At 32.9% G+C, this 21,299-nt stretch overlaps 1 protein-coding gene across 8 annotated transcripts in view; it reads left to right on the top strand.

The window, feature by feature from the left end:
* Nox4 (NADPH oxidase 4) overlaps positions 1-21,299 on the top strand; it is a 173,688-nt gene that overhangs the window by 67,956 nt on the left and 84,433 nt on the right. For all 8 annotated transcript variants that reach the window (XM_048787917.1, XM_015477317.2, XM_015477319.2 and 5 more), the window contains 3 exons: positions 6,591-6,807; positions 8,725-8,889; positions 9,036-9,098. In XM_048787917.1, the coding sequence (XP_048643874.1) occupies positions 6,591-6,807; positions 8,725-8,889; positions 9,036-9,098 (445 nt within the window). The remainder of the gene's footprint in view (positions 1-6,590; positions 6,808-8,724; positions 8,890-9,035; positions 9,099-21,299) is intronic.

A 21,299-nucleotide genomic window follows, 5' to 3' on the forward strand; every position in this document is an offset into this window, starting at 1 on the left:
TATATATATATATATATATATATATATATATATATATATATATATATATATCTTTCTGGCTGGACTTACAGGGTGATAATGGTGAGAAGGAAGGAGAAACAACAAAAGTTCGTGTAATTTAAGAAATATTGTCACTACATTAGCATTTAAAAAAATCTTTTTAGTTGTTGATGGACCTTTATTTTGTTCATATTTATATGTGGTGCTGAGAATTGAACCCAGTGCCTCATGTATGTGACACAAGCGTCCTACCACTGAGCCACAACCCCAGCCCACATTAGTATTTTTGTGAAATGTGAAATAATTCTTTTATACCCCATTGCCATTTTAGTAAAGCAAGCCAGTAAAGGAATACTAAGACATAATGGTTGCTTACTAATATTTTTCTTCATGAGAGGTCAAAGCCCTTTTCTTAACATATCTGTGAACTTGGGAGGATGAGATTATCTCTCTCTTTCACTGAGGAAACAGTAAAATGATGTACCCAGCATTAGAATTTTTGATTCTAATTTCTTACACTCTGGGATTTAGATTGTCAGCTGCATAGAGATCGTGACAGCACCAGCTGTTTAATTTGCAGAGTCTATGGCACAATAAAAATGCAGGGCTTCTTGATCAAAAATTATTACTCACTTGGAATGGAAATAACTGGAGCACTGAAGCAATGACCTGGTTTTTCTAAGAGCAAGGTTTTGTGCAGTTGCACAGATCACAAATTCATGAGCCAGCCCTCTCTTTTAAGCTTGGACAGTCTTACCAATAAGAGACAGACAAAGTTCCTGCTGTGGTTGAGCTACATGACTCTCAGGTGTCACAGGCAAGGACCCTGCAGGGCCAAAGTGGGGAAAGGAGTAAAGATTACCCAGATGTTCAGGACTGCTGAGACTGCATCCCTAACTTAGGATGCTCCTAACAATAAGCTTTGAATATCTGAATATCACGACAACTGTTTGCTTAGGGTAGGTTTGGCTTGGGGCATGGCAGAGATTTCTTTCAGGTTGGATTTAGCAATATTAACTAGTGAAGAGGAATAATGTAAGTTGCAGACTGACTGACTGTGCAATATTCCTGAACTTACATGGTTTATTTTACTAAATACCATTTACTAAAATCTAGACATTTTTTGAAGGTAGAAAATGAGTTTAAAATGAATTTTTGTTAAAACCAGATGACTACTCAATCATGTGTTTCAACAACAATAACACCAAGAAGTTGTTTATAGATTCCTAGTCACCTGTTTGTTCAATGACTATTTAGTTGCTGTAGGTTATAGGCACTGTGTTAAGTACCAGATAAATAGCAGTGAAACAGGACAAACCCTTCACTTTCACAAGAAAACATTCAGGTGGTTTCCAGATAAACTGGAGAGTTGTGATACATTTTAAAGTAGAGAATTTGGTTTTATTTTATGATGTAATTTTTTGATATTTTTGTTATTGTTGTTTTGTAGTTTAAACTTAGCAAAAATAATTCTCAGGAAGTTATATTTTTACTATATTTTTTTTTGTTATAGAATACTAAGAAAAAAGTATGTTCCTAAGGGACAGTAATTTTGCTCTCTATTTTAAAAAGGGTGCAAATCACCAAACACATAAAGGTCACCTAAATGATGCTGCATTCATTATAGATTCTTCACATGAAGTTAAGGTAGGAATGATTTTCATGATTGTCATTTTGGCAGCATGGTATTTTCTAATATTTAACTTTTGCCATAAAGTAGTTCTGTAATTTCAATGCATAAGAAAGGCATAAGAAATATATTAAATACAAGAAACTTGCTGAAGGGATGGTGGGGTTTGGTAGAATATGAATATTTGAGGCATAAATGCATAAGACATGGTCTCTTCTCTTAATAATGAGGAAAAAAAAACATGTGACTTTGTGCCGCCTGCTTCCTCACACTAGAATGTCATTATCCTATAATTGTTGGACTCTGTACATCCTTCAATTACCTTTCTCTGTAAGTTCTTTCCAGGATTTCATAATCCAAGTTCATCACTCATCTTTACTATTCTTAGGATGTCTACATATGTCCATATATCATTAATAGTTTGCTTTTGTATTCTTGTTGCTTTCATGTTTGATTATATTCGTTAGATCCTTGTTATAGATATTCCATTAAATTAATTGAACTATTAAAAATTTCAGTTTTTCACCTGTACAAGCAACATTTTGATCACTTAATAGCCACATGTAACTACTGACAGTTCAGAATTTTTCCTTTTCACCATCACAGAAAGTTCTATGGGAGAGTCTGTCACTAGATTACGCAGTTTTATATCTTGGTGGTGATATAGGGCAAAATGTAGGGTCAGTATTGAGTGACAGATAAGCTTCAAGCTACTTAAGTGGGCTCTGTTGTATTTGAGAAGACATGCATGTTATATCTGCTGAATTAAATAAATGTATTGGAGATTCAAAACAATAGTAAAAACTACATAAATACCTCAAATTTTCACAAATTTTGTCAGGGTGAAGACCCTAAAGTTTGAGCGGCCCCTTAGAAACAGTATCTGATTTTATCCATCAATTTGAATATTCCTAATATTGGGTTTACATTCCTATTTAAAATTCTTCAGAAAGATTGTTTTAATTCCTATTATAATATGGTTTTAATGGAATTTTTATTTTAAGAATAAATATTATAAGAATTCTAAGAAATTTTATACTGGTGACAAAGAAATGGACACTTTTTGTTTTTAACTAGTAATAAATGAAGTTATGGCATTCAGTTGAACTTGAAAAATGACACGTAAAATTATTGGTTTGGTACAAATATGTTGCCTCCTTTTTTAAAACTTGGAAGCATGTAGAGCTGTAAAATTTTGATCAATGCATTTATTAGTCTTCAGTTTCAGGTTTTTTTTCATAAAATACAGTGGATGTTCTGCAAGGGGAGGAGGCTTGGTATAGCAGAAGGAGCATGATTCAGACTTTGGAAGCAGACTGCCTGGGTTTTCTGTTTCAGCTCTGCCACTAGCAGCGTTGTTTTGGGCAGATTACTAACCGCTCTAGACCTGTTCACTCGTAGTAGGATGGAGCCACCGTTCTTTACCACAGACACTTGATATAAGTTTGTGTAAATGCTCCTGGAAGCAACCAACACCTGTCTGGCATGCTCAGCATCTGTCCTTTGAGTGCTGAGTTTAGAACCTGCCAGGGCCCTCCCCAGTGAAACTTTCAGTATCTTCACCAGCAAATTATAGCACAATAAACTTGAGATTCTCTACTGGATTTTTTTTTTATGAATGCTATTTTTCATTATTCGTCTTTATTTTTCACACTTTTGTGATGACAGAAATACCAATTAAGATAAAATAAGAAAAAATTTAATAATTTTTTTAGAGATAGCCTGTGTTATTTTTCTTGAACATAGCTTAAAATAACATAAAACTCTCAAAATTAAAGGGAATTTTAGGATATTATATGCCAACAACAGCAGCAGTATTTATTTTATTGACTTAAGAGGTATAATTTATAGCAGCAATACCACCATTCCGAGGACCTCGAACATGGTATGGTTATGTCACTTGAATATTGTTAGGACTCGGGAGGAGAGATTGACAGCATTCCTGTGCCTGAAATTAAGACCCTGAAGTATAAGCTACTCCTTTCCAGCATGCATGTGCATGCATGTGTGCAATCTCTCTCTCACACACACACACACACACACACACACACACGGGGTGGGGGAACAGAGACAGAGCTAGCCTTATTTCAAAGGATTTTTTTCATTTTGAACATCTTTGACATCCATTTCTTAAGCCACTGACATGCTTTTCATGTAGTGAGAGCAACTTGATTTCTAAAACCCATACTTTTACTACCACCTAGTTAATTTATCTGAATAAAAGCCTTGGGTTTTTTCATGTTTTTAATGGGGGAAAAATACTCGCCTAGTATGATTATTTTGTTTTGAGGTTTATTTAATGAAAAGAGATGTTTAAAAAATCATCAACATGCTTCTTTGTTAATTAAAAAAATTATAAATGTGCTCCTTTGTTAATAAGTATTAATCTTCCTTCTTCCTACCTTTTTCAGTAGCAGGTTGTGAAGATCCAGTGACCTAAAGTGCTGTATTATGAGAGGAGAAGAATATAGAATTTGAGTGAGCTTGGTTCAAATCTTAGCTCTGTTATTTATCACAAACACACACAGCTATGTAACAGTAGGGTAATAATTAAAATAATTTTTTAATTTGTAAAATTAGAATAATATTTCAAGTTCATATATTTTTCAAGAATTATCTGAAATATGAATAAAATTTCTTTTTGTCCTGGACCTGGAGTCTACCATACCTTATGAAACTATTATTAAGAGTCTATAATAATTATTATCTGTGGTTTGACTTAAGTTTATCTTCTTCCAAGATATCTTACAAAGTAGATTTTAAGTTTCTGGAGGGTTAGGGAGCAGAATTCAGTCCTCGTTGAACTCTAGCACCTAGAACAGTGCTATGTATATCACATCAGTGTTTGTTCAACTTATGAGCAGTAGCATGAATCAAATTTTTGACAGAGTTACTTGTCAGCCACTTACCATGGGGATGACCAGTGGGAACAACATGTTTGGATAAATCATTAGTTGTAATGGAAACTGAATCAAATGAATGGGTTGTCCAAGTATAGTACATAATTTTATTCTATAAAAATAATGCTGTGAATGACTAATGACAAAAATATTGGCTCGGATTTAATTTCTATTAATTTATTCAATACATAGGCTGTGTCTGCTGTATTCCTTTAAAAGTTGTTATCTGTATGTGTGGTCCCTATGAATGCCATATAATCCAGCCCAGTAATTAGATGCCTTTAACATGCACTGAATGCTTTCTTATGATTTTATGATGACTAGTTTTAAGGAACAGAGTGAAATAAAAATAACTAGAGAAAGGGAACTTACTGTGATCAAAAGGGAAAAAGGGGAGTGATCAGACTGGACAGATGGCAGATGCCAGCACGCCTTGGCCTTTGCCTTCCCACCATCACATATTCAATCTAATGGTTTTACTGTTTATGCTCTTAACTTTTGATTTAAAAAAAAGTATCAGTTTTTAAAAAGTTATTGGTTCATTATAATGATACATACTACTGAGATTCATTGTTACATATTTATACATGCATGCAGTATAATAATATAATTTAGTCAATTTCATTTGCAAGTACCTCTCCTTTTTCACTTATTCCTCCCTCTGGTACTCTTTCTCTATTCTTCTGGTCTCTCGTCTATTTTCATGAGACCCCTACCTTACCCTTTTCCTCCATTACACGTATGAAGAAAATATATGACCCTTGTCTTTCTGAATTTAGCCTATTGCATTTAACACAGTGTTCTCAAGTTCCATCTGTTTTCCTGCAAATGACATAATTTCATTCTTCTTTAGGCTGAGTAAAACCCATTGTTTATATATGCATTTTCTTTATTCATTCATCTGTTACATAGGCTGGTTCTATAATTTGGCTATTGTGCTGCTATAAATAATTTGTATTATTATGACCTTAATTCTTCAGGACAAAGTGCTGAGGGGAGGTATACCTGGGTCATATGGTTATTCCATTCCTAGTCTTTAGAGAAACCCCTATACTGATTTTCATTGTGGTTATACCAAAAAGTATAAAAGTTTCTTTTTCCTCACATCCTCTCCAGCATAAAATATTGTCTTTGTAAAGTTAGTACAGTTCTGTGACACTTCAATTTTTCTTAAGCTATCAAAATTGATTATTTGGAGCATGAAAGGTAACCTGAAATTAACACATTTTTAGCCAATTAGGAAAGAATAACTTTGAAAATAAATTTACTTTTGGTACCCTTTAAAAAATAAAATATAATACAAAAATTTTAATGTTTTTATAAATCTGACTTTTTTCTTTATTGTTTTCTTAGGCAACAGTGATAAGAAATGTAGAACACAGAATTTAGAATGTCCTAAAATATGAAACAAAAAGAATAGGATTTTAATATGTGATCTCTCCTACCAGATTTATTCTTTTGAGCTTTTTATGTGGTTGTGTTTGTGAAGAGATTGAAAAAAAAAAAAAAACAGATTTAGGAGTTGGTTGCTGAGTATAAATTGTTTTCTGAACATAGAACACACAAGCTTACCGTTCCTGTTATTTTTGTTTAACATTTCCTGTACTTCAGTAAGGCATGTTTTATTCAGTCTTAGCCAAATCAAGTATGATCCCTGTATTTTTTCTTTATGTTTGGAGATTGCAAAGTAGTCATCACTGTAGTGTTCATTGAAGTGAAAACTTGTATATAATTTCACAAATGCATAATAGATTTGAAATAAAGACTGTCAAATTTAAAAATACTTTGAAAGATTGCAAGTGTTCTTCCCTACAATGTATTTATTGCATTTGTTTGGAAGTAATAAAGACTTTGTTTAGTCCCTTAGCAATTAAGTTATTAAAATTTTAAACACTTTTTGATTTATCCTAAATATGACACAAGGGAACACTTTTCAGATAATGCAATGTAAATTTAGCAAGAAAAAGTGATTATTTTCCTTTATTACAGCCCTTGATTTCAATTTTTCTCTTTCTCTCTCTTTTTTTAAATCTCCCTATGTGTTTCTAATTTAATTTTAGAGGACTGTTGAAGTATCAAATTAATTTGGATACCCATCCTCCTGGATGCATCAATCTTAACAAAACACACTATCAGGATATTTCCTCACTGGAATATGTCTCAGAACATTTTCATGAACCATTTCCTGGAGGATTTTCAAAACCAGAAGAGCTTAACGGGAAAACATTTGTGAAGATTTGTGTGGAAGAACCCAAGTTCCAAGCTAATTTTCCCCAGGTTAGATTAATTGTATGTTTGATCTCTGCAAAGTCTATGTCTCCATTCAATTGATCAACATCACATTTAGACATATTTTGACACTGTGCCTTTATGCATAAGATGTTTCAGAATACCTATTATTACAACACAGGGCCTGGTAATCCAAGGCAAAAGACATGATATTTCAAATTATACAGAATTTCTGCTTATTAATTTTATGATCTTTGTATACTGAGAAGTGCTGGCTGAATAATAAAAACAGTATTAAGACAACTATATACTACTAATTATTATTTCATTGTATGTTATTATATTGTAATATTTATACACAATATCATCAATGACAAATGGTATAATTGATTTATTGAATGCTTTATATTCTAGGCACTGTGCTGAAATGTTCTGTATTAATATATTTTTTAATATTTAAAATGACTATTAGAAGCAATTACTGTTATCCTCAATTTTCTAATGAAGAAATTGTATTTAAAATGCATAAAATATCTTTATCAAAGCCTCTAAGACAGTAAATGGTACAGGTAGTATGCAAACTTAGTTCTTTGACCAAATGCTTGGTCTTGGAAAACTTCTCCAAGTACTTAGCTAAGAGTTTAGTGAGGGCCCTAATCTTTCCTTGTAGCTGCGGGAACTATCCACATATAAATTCCACCCTGGCTCTATCTGTTCTGAATGAAGGTAGGGAATACTGATGTCAAATTTTACTTTACAAAAAGAAGAATTAGAAGTCAAAAACTAGAATTTGTAGAAGATTTTTGAATAAATGTGCTAGTTTTGTGGTTTTATTAGTAATAATCCTCTAGATATCTATCAGACTTTATTATTTCCAAAAGTTTTCTGAGCTTCACAAAATGCTGTGTATTGGACAGGGCAGGTATGAGGACTGCCACTTTGCTTATGCAGAACCTGGTGCTTAAAGGGTAATTGTTTCAAAGTTTCAAGGTAGCTACTTTGCAGAACTTGCCCTTCCATGTCTATTCTTCACACAGTGTGAGGCTAAACTTATAAAAAAGAGACCCACTCTAACTTCATGGAACGGGGGAGTCCTGGATCAACTATGTAAATAAGATTTAAGAAATGACCATTAAAGTAAGATTTAGTTAGAGGCTTCAAAGTGGTGAGAGAGATATAGTGTGCTGTTGTAAAGGAAACATTGGCCCCATGGGCGGTAATTCCCAGTTGTAAATTGTCATGGTTTTTATATAAGTATTATTATCTGCTCATATTATTTAAAAGTAAGTTGTAAACAACATGCCTGGAATGTTTCATTTTTAAAAGATGTATGTGCATATAAATGTGTATGCATTGTGTATATGTGCATTTTATACATATACACAATATGCATTAAAATATCTAGGGCATTATCTTTTTTTAATATTTTGTTTTTTAGTTTTATTTGGATACAATACCTTTATTTTATTTATTTATTTAAATGTGGTGCTGAGGACGGAACCCAGTGCTTTGCATGAGCTATGCAAGCGAGCCTTCTACTGCTGAGCCATAACCACAGCCCCGCATTATCTTTTTACTACACATTGGACTGGTGCTTTTTTTTTTTTCCCTAAAACCATCCTTAGATAAATCTGAGGTTTCAGTTTGCTTTTATTTTCTTTTACAGAGACAAATTGTGTATATACATTATATTTTTGTGTACACATATGGATGTAAGAAAGAATGAATGGTGGTTATGCCTGGGGTGTGGGCTTGAGGTTGGGTCTCAACAGTATTGTATTTTGCACTCTCTTTTTGTTTGAATGAATGAGCATCTATTATTTTGACTCATTTTAATTTGCATTTTATTATTAAAAATACAAGCTGAAATGTTATTATCGTAATGTATAAAATAAGCATTCAGGCAGAATATACATACTTACAATTTAAGTGTTTTGAAATATATTTTTGAAAATTCTCCTTTAGACTTGGCTTTGGATTTCTGGACCTTTGTGCCTATACTGTGCAGAAAGACTTTATAGGTGTATCCGGAGCAATAAGCCAGTTACCATCATCTCAGTCATTAGTCATCCATCAGATGTCATGGAAATCCAGATGGTCAAAGAAAATTTTAAAGCAAGACCTGGTCAGGTGAGTCAATGGTCAACAACTTTAAAAACACCCTTAATTTCTTAAGTAATTACAAAAAATATAAAAAATTAGTACACATAGCTTCATTGGGATAGTTGAGTTTCTTTTTTAGTAATTTAAAATTAATCTGTTTGTTGCTTTTTCAGTATGTTATTCTTCACTGTCCCAGTGTATCTGCATTGGAAAACCATCCATTTACTCTCACAATGGTAAGACACTTGTTTCTTGTTTTTAAAAATTTTAGAGTGCAATGGATTTTTATGTACGTTTTTAACTTCATTCAAAAAATTATTCAAGGCTTTTGTAATATTCTTAATGTTTCAGTAAACAATATTTTTACAAAGAAATGCACCCATTCAGAACCTATGTGGTTGTTTATTACTTTCTGACAGTTTACAATTTGATACGTAACGTACTTCAAATATATTAAATATTGTTCATTCAAAACAGAAAATTTCTGAAATATTTTCACTTTCCCTTTTATGAAGTATTTTTGAAAATAAAATACAGTTTTCTTTAGATAGGTGGAAAAAGAGGATACTCTGAATTGAAGCAGAGGAATTAGAAAATAAGATTAAGGATATGAGAATCAGAAAATCAAGGCAACATTGCCCACATGGATTATAAAATTGGGATTTTGGAGACTTTAGGATACAACATTGGAAGCCAAGGAGCAGGGCCATGTCCATTGCTCCTCTAGGATGTGCCTGTGACAGAGGGTTATTCTTTTACATACTGACTGCAAGGGGCTTGTTGAATACATCTCACTAACAGAACCTCCATCTGGAGTTTCATATGAATCATGTGTTATTTCTGACAGATATAAGACATTTCCCTTTCTCTGCATTCATGTGTCCCATAAACATGAAATTGGTATCATACAAAGAAGATAAGAATGAAAAAAGAAGAAAATGTCTAAGTAAATTTGTCTTTATTTAAGTTGACATAATTTTATAATGATAATTTTTTTTTCAGAAATTGACCTTTCCTTGTGTTGAGATTTATTTTGAAATTGTTTCCTTACCAGAGCATGAAATAGTAAACATTGGATAAGCAAAGAATACAGTTGCTGAATGGCAAGTACAGACAAGGGAGACTTTAATTTATTTTATAAAATAATTTCCAACATGCTCAAAAGTAGAATAGTATATACAGGAAGGTACGATGTACCCATCAACAAACACATAGAATATATGTTTTTTTTTTTGGTATACACTACCACTGAAAACTTTCATGCTCTCTCAACACAGAAAATCAAAGAATTTCTTACCTACAGTACACATTGAGTAGAGACCTCTAGGTCCACCCTTCTTCTGTTAGCCCAGCCTCTTTCATGAGGCAAAATGAGAAACACAAAAGGAGTGGAGAGTACAACCTGAAGGACTTTATGCAGGTTCCTAATGTGGGCTGCCCAGCTTTTTAAAATGAAATTGTGGTAAGATCTATGACAGCCTTGTCACTGGCTTGAAACAAAATGGGAGGGAAAATAGAGGGGTTGAAGGGAATGTAAGGAACAGATAGAAGAAATGAAACTGAAGATAAGAGAGAACTGAAGAAGGGAGACCAAATTATATGTCATATAAAATGAAATTGTGTGTTTGTATAAAGGGCACAGAACTTTAGAATTCAGCTGTTATTTATTAGTTCTGTATGTTGTGAGTGTATCTCCTGACTTCCCTAAGTTTCAATTTCTTGGTCTGCAAAATAGTGCTAGTGGTACTTATCCTATAAAATAACAGGTATACAACCTTAGTTACATGACTGCTGCCCAGTACTTTGTAATTATATTACTATTAACTTTGATAATATAAAATATCTTCTTTCAATTTGAATCATTTTATTCACTTCTGAAATTATACTTTTTAAAAGTGTTTTCATTATCACATAATACTTATACAAAATAGTGGGTTCATTCTGACATAACCATACTTGCATGGAATATAATTTGCTCCATTTCAGGACCCAATACTTCCTCTTTATACCTTCCCCCATTTCACTTCCTCTATTCTACTTATCTTCTTTGTATTTATTTATTTTTAAAGTTGTGCTTTATAGATATACATAAAAGTGGACTTCACCTTTATACATATATTAATATATATGTATAACCTTAATTACCTTTATACACATATTCATATATACAAACATAATTTGGTCTATTTCATTCTGCAGTTCCTCCCTTTTCCTATACCCTTCCTCATAGGGAATCTTCAATTCCCTTTCTCACAATCACTAATGTTCCTTCCATTTCATGGGATCCTCCCTCATACCTTTTTTCCTTATTTTACTCTAACTTCCATACATGAGAGAAAACAATTGACCTTAACTTTCCAAGCATGGATATTGTGAATTGTATGATGATTTTCATTCTTTTGGAAAATACTAAGGGGTGGTATAGCTGGGTTATACTGTGTTCCATTCCTAGTTTCTTGAGGAATCTCCATGCTGCTTTCCAAAGTATCTGACAATTTGCAGATCCATTAACAGTGTATGATTGTGCCTTTTCTTCCACATCTTTACCAGCATTTATTATTATTTGTATTCTTGATATTTGACATTCTAGCTGGAGTGAGAAGAAATCTCAATATTGTTTTGAGTTGTATTTTCCTGATTGCTTGGGATGTTGAATATTTTTCACATATTGTTAGCCATTTGTATTTCTTATCTTGAGAAATGTCCAGTTTGTTTTATTGCCCATTTATTGACTAGGGTATTGGTTTGTTTGCTTTTTGATTTTTTTTTTTTTGAAGGGAGGGAAGTCTTTATATATTCTGAATATTAATCCCCCAACAGAAGAGTAACTGGCAAAGTTTTTCTGCCATTCTGTAGGCTTTTTCTACCTGCTCTTCTATTCTATTCCATTGGTCTTTATGACTATTTTGATGCCAATATTGGGTGGTTTTTTCTGTTGTTGTTATTGTTGTTGTTTTTTTTTTTTTTTTTACTACAGGTTTGTTGTATAATCTTGCATCATTATTCTTGCTGAGGATTGCTTTAGCTATTCTGGGTCTCTTATTCTTTCAAATTAATTATAGGACTATTTTTCTAGTTTTATGAAGAATGCTATTGATATTTTGATGGGAATTGCATCAAATTTGTATATTGCTTTTGGTAGTATAGGCATTTGGACAGTATTAAATCTGGCTATCCAAGAACATGGGAATTCCTTTCATCTTCTAAGGTCTTCTTCAAAGACCCAGAATAGCAAAAACAATGCTAAGCAGGAAGTGTGAATCAGGCAGTATAGTGATACCAGACTTCAAACTATACTACAGAGCAATAGTAACAAAAACAGCATGGTATTGGTACCAAAACAGGCGGGTGGACCAATGGTACAGAATAGAGGACACAGAAACCAATCCACAAAACTACAACTATCTTATATTTGATAAAGGGGCTAAAAGCATGCAATGGAGGAAGGATAGCATATTCAACAAATGGTGCTGGGAAAACTGGAAATCCATATGCAACAAAATGAAACTGAATCCCTTTCTCTCGCCATGCACAAAAGTTAATTCAAAATGGATCAAGGAGCTTGATATCAAATCAGAGACACGCCNATATGATATGTCAAGAAATTTGTAATGTTTTGAACAACCAGCAATAAAAAATTAAAAAAATATATACTGTAGTTTCATTGTAGATATCTTTCACTTGCTTTGTTAGATTTTTTTTCTTCCAATTTTCTTTCAAGGTTACTGTGAAAATAATACTTAACCTGATTTCTGTCTCAGCAGCTTCATTATTGGAGTATAGGAAATATATTTTTTATTGTATGTTGACCTTTATCCTGCTACTTTGCTGAATTTGTTTATCAGTTTTAGAAGTCTTCTGGGAGTTTTTTGGGGTTTTCTAAATATATGATCATGTCATCAGCATGCAGAGATAATTTGACTTCTTTTTTTCCTATTTATATCCCTTAAATTCCTTCTATTGCTAGATTATTCTAGCAGGAATTTCAAGAACTATGCTGAATATGAGTGGTTGAGAGTTGACATCCTTGTCTTATTCCTGATTATAATGAAATGCTTTCAGTTTTTCACCATTCAGTATGATGTCATCTTGAATTGGTTGTATATATCTTTATAAAGTAAAGTAAGTTTATAAAGTACAGGTAAGTTTCTGCTATTGCTTGTTTCTCCAGTGTTTTTAACATGCATTGGTGGTGGATTTTGTCAGTGGCTTTTTCTGCATCTATTGAGATGATCATATGATTCTTGTTCTTAACTCTATTTTGTGGTGAATTATATTTTTTGATTTACATATGTTCAGCCAACTCTGTACCCCTAGGATGAAATTCAGTTGACCATGGTGCACTATCCTTTTAATGCATTTTTGAATGTAGCAGGCTAATATTTTATTAAGAATTTTTGCATCTTTGTTCATCAAAGATATTAGTGTGTGGTTTTCTTTCCTTGATGTCTTTGTCTGGTTTGGTATCAGAGTAATATTGGATAAATAGAATAAATTTGGCAGTGTTCTCTCCCTTTTTGTTCCAGGGGAAAATCTGAGAATACTCAGCATTAGTTCTTCTTAAAGGTCTGGTACAAGTTGGCTAAGAATCCATTCATCTTTGGTGTTTCTTTGAAGGCTTTTTATTGTTTAAACCTATTGCTTGATGTTGATCTGCTAAGGTTTTCTCTATTCTCATGGTTCAATTTGAGTGGTTTGTGTATGTCAAGAAATTTGTCAGTATTTTGTAGATTTTACAGTTTATATAGTTTAAATTTTTAAAATAGTTTCTAATGATTCTTTGTATTTCCAAAGTGTCTGTGGTGATATCTACTTTTTTATCTGTAATTTTGTTGATGTGGATCGACTCTTTTGGTTAGATTGGCTAAATGTTCATCAATCCTGTTTATCTTTTAAATGAACCACCTCTTTGTTGTATTAATTCTTTTTGTCTTGTTTCTTTGTTATTAATTTAATTAATTTTAGCTTAAATCATAATTTTTCTTGTCCTTTACTAATTTTGTAATTAGTTTTTTCTTCTAGTTCTAGGGTCTTTAAATTATAATATTAGATTATTTTGGATATTTCTGCTTTAAAAATATATATAGACACTCAAATCTAAAACTTTCCTCTTAGAACTGCCTTCAGATTGTCACAGAGATTTTGATATATTGTATCTCTATTCTCATTTGTTTCTAAATATTTTTTTTTATTTCTCTACTGATTTCTGGTATGATCCTCACTCAAAATATTATACATAATCTCAGGTGTTAAAATGGTTTCTATTTTTTAATCTTGTTATTGATTTCTAATTTCATTGCATTATGATCTAATATTATACAAGAAATTATGTCTTTTTTTTTGTTTTGTATTTGCTAAGACTTGTTTTGTGTCCTAAAATATTGTCTATTTTATAGAAGGTTCCCTGTGCAGCAGAGAAGAAAGTGAATTCGGTTGTTAATGAATCAAATATTTTATAGAGTTCTGTTAGGTCCATTTGATTAATATTACATTTTATTTCTGAAATCTTACCTTGTTTATACTTGAGTGACCTATCTATTGGTCAAGGAGGTGTGTTAAAATCACTCAGTATCATTGTATTGGGGGTTATTTGATTCTTCTTTTGAGTAAGATTTGTTTTATACAGATTTGTTTTATACTGTCTAAGTGTACTGACATTTGGGGCATGAACATTTAAAATCATTTTATCTTGTTGGATGATTCCCTTAAACAGTGTGGCATGGCCTTCTGTGTCTCTTCTGATTTATGTTGTGTTGAAGGCATCTTTGTCAGTTATGAAAATAGACACCCTTGCTTACTTTCAGTCTCCCTTTACACAGTATAGCTTTTCATCCTTTCCCAATAGCCTATAGATGTCTTTCCCTATAAGATGACTCTCTTATAAAACAGCCTATGGTTGGTCTGTGTTTTAATCTGTTCTGCCAATCTGCTTTAGTTGGGGAGTTTAAACCTTTTACATTTCGTTTTATTATAGAAAGATGATTTTTTTTCCTGACATTTTGATTTATTTGTTTAATTCAGACTTGATTATTCTTTGACTATTCTTCTAGTGAGATTCATTCTTATGTTGGCTTTGATGTTTATTTATTTATTTGGTACTAGTTATTGAATGCATGAGTGTTTTACCACAGAGCTACATCCCCAGTCCTTTTCATTTAAAAAAAAATGAGCAAGGGTCTTGCTGAGTTGCTGAGGTTCCCACTAGGTTGCTGAGACTGACCTTGAAATTGAAAGTCTCTTGCCTCAGCCTCGGCCTCTGGTATTACAGGTGTGTGCCACCATACCCAGCTTCTGGTATTTGTTTTTCATTTCTTCTGTATGGAGTATTTTAGAGTATGTTTTGTAGTGCTAGCTTAGTATTATAAATTGTAGTAATTTTTTTGTATCATGGAAATGTTTTAATTCATATTTAATTCTGAAGTTTAGGTTTGCTGGATAGAGCAAACTTTGTTGGTACCCGTTTTTCATGGCATGGTATATATTATTTCAAGGAGAAGGTGAGAGTAGTGGGAAGACAGGAATATAAAGAGGAAGAAAAAAGGAAGGATCATGAACCCAAATCAGTTTCCATGTATTTAAATGCACTGACATTTGGGGCATGAATATTTAAAATCATTTTATTTTGTTGTTGGATGATTCCCCTAACCAGTATGAGTTTAACTACTATATAATCATAAAGCTGCAATAATAATAATAATAATAACAACAACAACAATAATAAAGAACCTGAACACTGATAACATTGTGCACTATTCTATGCTTTGGTAATGTGGGATTGTTCTGTTTTTGTTTAATTGTTTTGAGAAGGAGGATTTATTTCAGTGCATTTACTGTGGTTGGAATTCAGAAAGCAATATAAAATATATTGAGTTTACCAATGTGAATCTCTTTTTTGTAAGTTAAAATTATCTAATATTGGCAATTTCATATGACTTAACCTCACATTGTTTTAAAAGCTTACTTTAACTTTGTGAACTATTATTTTCTATTTTTGGCTAATTTGTTATTATGTCTATCTATGGCTGACTTTGGAGGTCTGTATAAGTTCTATTTAGTTCTATTACTAACATGGTGAAATACTTTAGAATTTTTTTTGAAAAATTTTAGGCACATTTTAGTGGCTTGTTGCAATAAAAATTAAGTAGTGTTCTTTCAGCTTTGAAAAGATGTTTTGGCTTCAAATATCTATATCTATATATATATTATATATATACACACATATATATAATATATATATAATTTTCTAAGAGAATAGTTTGTATAATATTAAAAGCTAATATGTAGAATAAATTTTATAGTGCTTAGCATTTAAATTTTATTATAAAATTGATGTAAGCAATTTAGAATTATGACCTTGTTCTCATAATAAGATAATTTATATAATATTTGACCTTTCAATTAGAAAAAAAGAACAACAAACCTCTTGGCTGTTAGGGTCTTGGCATAGAAATCATTAGAAAATCTAACTGGCTTACCTCTAAATATTACCTCTATACGTTTTCTCTTCCAACTTTTAAAATTTTATCCTTATTCTGGGTATTATACGTCTTAATTACAATGTATCTTGGAGAAGATCTTATTAAATATTGTCTATTTAGGCTCTAAGTGGGTCTTGTATTTGGGTTGCCATCTTATTTCTAGGGTTTGGAAATTTTTCTGATATTATTTCATTGACAAGGTTGTGCATTTCTTTAGTTTGTATATTCATGCCTTGTCTGTACCAATGATTTAAAGGCTTTCTCTTAATGTTATTCCCATCTGCTGAGATGATTATCTCCTACTTTTATGCAAGAGACTATTTTGTGAGCTTTTTGCTATTAAAGCCCACAGGCAAAGTAAATATCCAAATATTGATACTGCCGCTCAATGTATCCTCTGCAATGCCAAATCTCAGCACCACTTTGAGAGAAGATACTAAACCCTATTAACTGCAAGCACTTCAGATCAAAGCCATGCATTAATAAACCTCAGGAAAAATAAAAATAAACTTATTGAAAATATTTTCCATTGTTCCTCTATTCCAAGTATAAAATCATAATAATGTTCTTAAATAGATTTAGAAATGGATTATTGAATATAGTAAAATTACTCTTACACTATATAGATGTTGAAAAGAGAAGATTAAAAAATGAGAAAAGGAAGAAAAAAAGAGATATAATAGACAAGTAATATAAACCAAGGTACAAAAATGAAATGAGATTTAAGGCAGGAGATTAACATTTAAATTTTGTTATAAAAATTATGTAAGCAATTTGGAATTATCACCTTATTCTCAAAATGAAATAATTTCCATTATATTTTACCTTTAATTTTTAGAGAAACAACTAACATTAAGGATAAGGCAAGAGGGAAAAAAAGAGATAAGAGGAGCAAGTATAAAGCAGTATTAGGAAAGCAAAGATGAGGAAAAGAATTATTCCAGTTAATGCTCTAAAACACAATAAATACAATTTATTGGGTTGAGGGCTATAATATCAAATATTGAGGGAACATGTATTGATTCAATACAAAAGTAATATTTTAAGATCAAAATTGATGTTCCAACTATTTATGATATTTAATGTCTAGGTGGGGAGATTCTTACTGAATCTTCCTAATTTGAATGTTATAAGGATTTGAGTATAGCCATGTAAGTGTATACACAGTATCAGTTTTGTTGCCATGAGTTTTCATTTACATGCAGGGCACTATATACTCTGATAGTCACAGTGCTGGTTTGTTCTTTCTTTTTTTCTTTAGAGATTTTATAGTTGATGTGGCTATTTTACTTTATTTTTAGTTTATTTTAGTTGACATAATAATTGGGTTGGGGATGTAGTTGTGTTGTAGAGAATATCCTGGCTTCCATTCTCAGCACAAAAAACATCTATTTTGTGGGTTTAGGATGATGTTTTGATATGGGTATACAATATGTTATGATCAAATTAGGCTAATTAGCATATTGATTATCTCAACTATTTATTTTTTAAAATGGCTAGAAGAGAGTTTAAATTCTCCTCTGTAGCTGGTTCTTTATCATTCAGATTTCAGCTCACATGTTATCTTTATTCTCCATCTCCTTATCTAATGTCACTCTTTAACCTGTTATCCTCTTTGAATTTATTTTCTAAAGCTCATTCTTAATTGTAATGATTAGATTTATAATTTGTTCATGTATTTTCTATTTGCCTTTGCTCCTTGAGAAAGCAAAGTACACGAGTGAAGGGCCTAGTCTATCCTCTGTTGTCAATCTCTCCAACAGTGTTGAGAACTGTGCGTGGGGAACAGTAGGCTCTCTGAAAGATTGTGGCTGGGTGAATTAAGGTGGGGGGCATGTCTATAGCTGTCATTGGATTCTAAAATTTAAGAAATAGTAATTGAAAGGATTATTTCAATTATTTTTGTCAGTAATTTGGAACCTGATTGTATAAACCCTCAGCTGGCAGGCTAAGAAGTTGATTGGATCAACATAAAGATTTGGAGGGGAGAAGCATATCAGGACTGCTCTGTAGGCAGCTCCACTGGGCACATTTCTTCCAGAAATGTCTATGTCCTGCTGCTATGGGATGTTTAGAGGGAAAGAAGACTGGGATGGTGGCCTGGAATTCTCTGGCAGATAGTATTTAAGGCCTTACTGTGATGATAGTGGACAAAAAAAAAAAAAAAAAAAAGGATTTAGGATGTTTAGAAGATGCCTTAGCTTTACTCTCAGTTTCCCTGAAAATGAAGGTAGTGATTATACTCTGATATAATTCTAGGAGGCACCCTCTGATTTTTGGTATGTTTAGGTATATATGAGTTTTTTGCTGGGTCAGAGGAGATAGTTCCTAATTGTTTGTGCCTTATCAGTCAAGTTACTCTCTGTTCAGGGATGCAGTGTTATGTGCCCTCCTAAAGAAAAGTTTCATGTATTCAGCACTGTCAAATCCAGTGTGGGCTCCCGTGTGTATATTTCGGAGTGTGTAGGGTGTGGGAATGTAGGGCCACTGCCCTTCTGGAGTGCACAGGTAACAGGTTGGTGGACTTGTATCTGGGCACTATGGGTGGTGGGCAGTAGTGGTGTCTGTGTGATGCTTTTATGAAAACCTCTTTTGGGGGTATACTGCAATTTTTTTCCACTAGTACCTTGGGAATCATCCACATGAATTGCCTTCTGTTGGTCTGAATTTCATCTGAATGAGAACTGAGTTAACTGGCAACTCTGGGACTCCCATCTGGGCTCTTGGGGCACACACACTACTTCCCTGGTTGCTATGGTTTTATCTGTAGTAGGTGCTTATTTATCAGTCCAGAGGCCTGAATCTGCATACTTTGAGGTTTCTGCATCTGCTTGCTCTTTTTATTGAGTGTGGGGGCACGTGGCACAGGGCTCAGGACTGTTGCTGTTGTGGGACACTGAATGCCTGTTCCCTGTGCAGGGCTTCTTTATAGCACCATACAGCATCATCATTGTTTGCATCATGGGTCCTGTGAATATAGGCTCTCTCTGGGTGGTTTGTGGCACAAAGGACTCCACCCTGGCTGATGTAGATCACTGAGGTACCATTCTAGTGACTGGGGTAGAGTGATACTTGACACATCTGAGCTCCTGCAGCCAGTGATTGTGGACCACTGTGCACTCATTTCTCTCTGCTGGGGCTTTTTTATAGTGGTGGTGTCTAAGCACATGGTGACTTTCTGTAGCTGTGGGAACTGTGGGTGAAGGCTTTCTGTGGGCGTCGGAGGCATAGAAGCTTCCACAACTAGGTGCAGCTCACCTGGCTTTTACCAGTCAGTGTGACTGTGCTAGGGTATCAGATGAGTCATCTTGGCCTGACCTACTGAGGAGGTTATGCAAAGCCCTGGGTTTCGGTTAGCATCCCCCAGGAATGATTTGGTTTTGGGTCAGCTCTATCTAGTCCTTTCATCTAAGGTGAGGGAGTAGGGATTTTGGTAACCTCCAGCTAGCAGGGATTCCAAAGCTTCCTTCTAGATGAATTACTGAGACAGCCCATTTCAGAGACCATCTCAAGAACCAGCATTTTTACTACTCTAGGTGAGTAGAAGCTGTAGTGATTTTAAATCCTCCTAGGGACAGGAGGATTTAAAATCACTACCCATTTTTTTTTTAATGAACTTTCTATTTGTCCTCAGATATATAATGAGAGAGAAAAATAAGAATTCTTACTTTAATGTGTCTTGAGCATAGACTATTAGTACATTTTACTAACTATATTAGTTCATGACATATATTAATTTTCTAGTTAATTTATAAAGATTTTATTTATTTTACATTTAATTTGCATTTTAAAATTTTATTTAAATTAACAGATGAAATGGTATGTATTTTTTAATAACATGGTTTTTTTCAAGTTTTTTAAAGACTTTTATTTGTTTTAGTTATATTACATTTAGTTATATTTTGGCAGATTATACATACATAGAATATAACTTATTCTATTTAGGATTACATTCTTGTGGTTGTACATGATGTAGAGTCACCCTGGTCATGTATTCAAATACAAGGCTAGGAAAGTTATGTCCAGTTAATTTCTACTGTCTTTTCATCTTTCCCTACTCCCATCCATTCCCTTCATTTCCCTTTGTCTAATCCAATGGATTTCTATTATTCCCCTCCCCAACCTCCCTTGTTTTGGGTTATTTTTATCCATAAATTAGAACATTTGGTCTTTGGGGTTTTGGGATTGGCTTATTTCACTTAGTCTGATATTCTCCAGTTTCATTCATTTATTGGCAACTACCATAATTTCATTCTTTTCTATGGCTGAGTAATATTTCATTGTGTATATATACCACATTTTCTTTATCCATTCATCCATTGAAGGGCACCTAGGTTGTTTCCATAATTTGGCTAATGTGAGTTGAGCTGCTATAAACATTCATATAGCTGCATCAATGTAATATGCTGATTTTAAGTCCTTTGGGTATAGACCAAGGAGTGGGATATCTCAGTCAAATGGTGCTTTTATTTCAAGTTTTCTAAGTTATCTCCACACTGCTTTCCAGAGTGGTTGCACCAATTTGCAGTCCCACCAACAATATGTGAGAGTACCCTTCTCCCCACATCATCGCCAACATTTATTGTTACTTGTATTCTTGATAATTGCCATTCTGACAGGAGTGAGATGGAATCTCACTATAGTTTTAGTTTGCATTTCTCTGATAAAAATGTTGGACATTTTTATATATATGTGTTGAGCATTCATATTTCTTCTTCTTCGAAGAGCTGGCTCAGTTTCTTTGCCCATTTATTGATTGGGGTATTTATTTGTCTGGTGTTAAGTTTTTTGAGTTCTTTGTACGTAGGTATTCTTTTTGGGGGGGGGTTAACTTTTCATTTATTTGTGTTATCTTCAATGTCTTTTTTTTTCTTTTTTAAAAATTTTGACTTATTATATATGACAACAGAATGCACTATAATTTATATTACACATATAGGGCACAATTTTTCATATCTC

This window comes from Marmota marmota, unplaced genomic scaffold, assembly GCF_001458135.2.
Source record: "Marmota marmota marmota unplaced genomic scaffold, marMar, whole genome shotgun sequence".
Classification (NCBI taxonomy): Eukaryota; Metazoa; Chordata; class Mammalia; order Rodentia; family Sciuridae; genus Marmota; species Marmota marmota.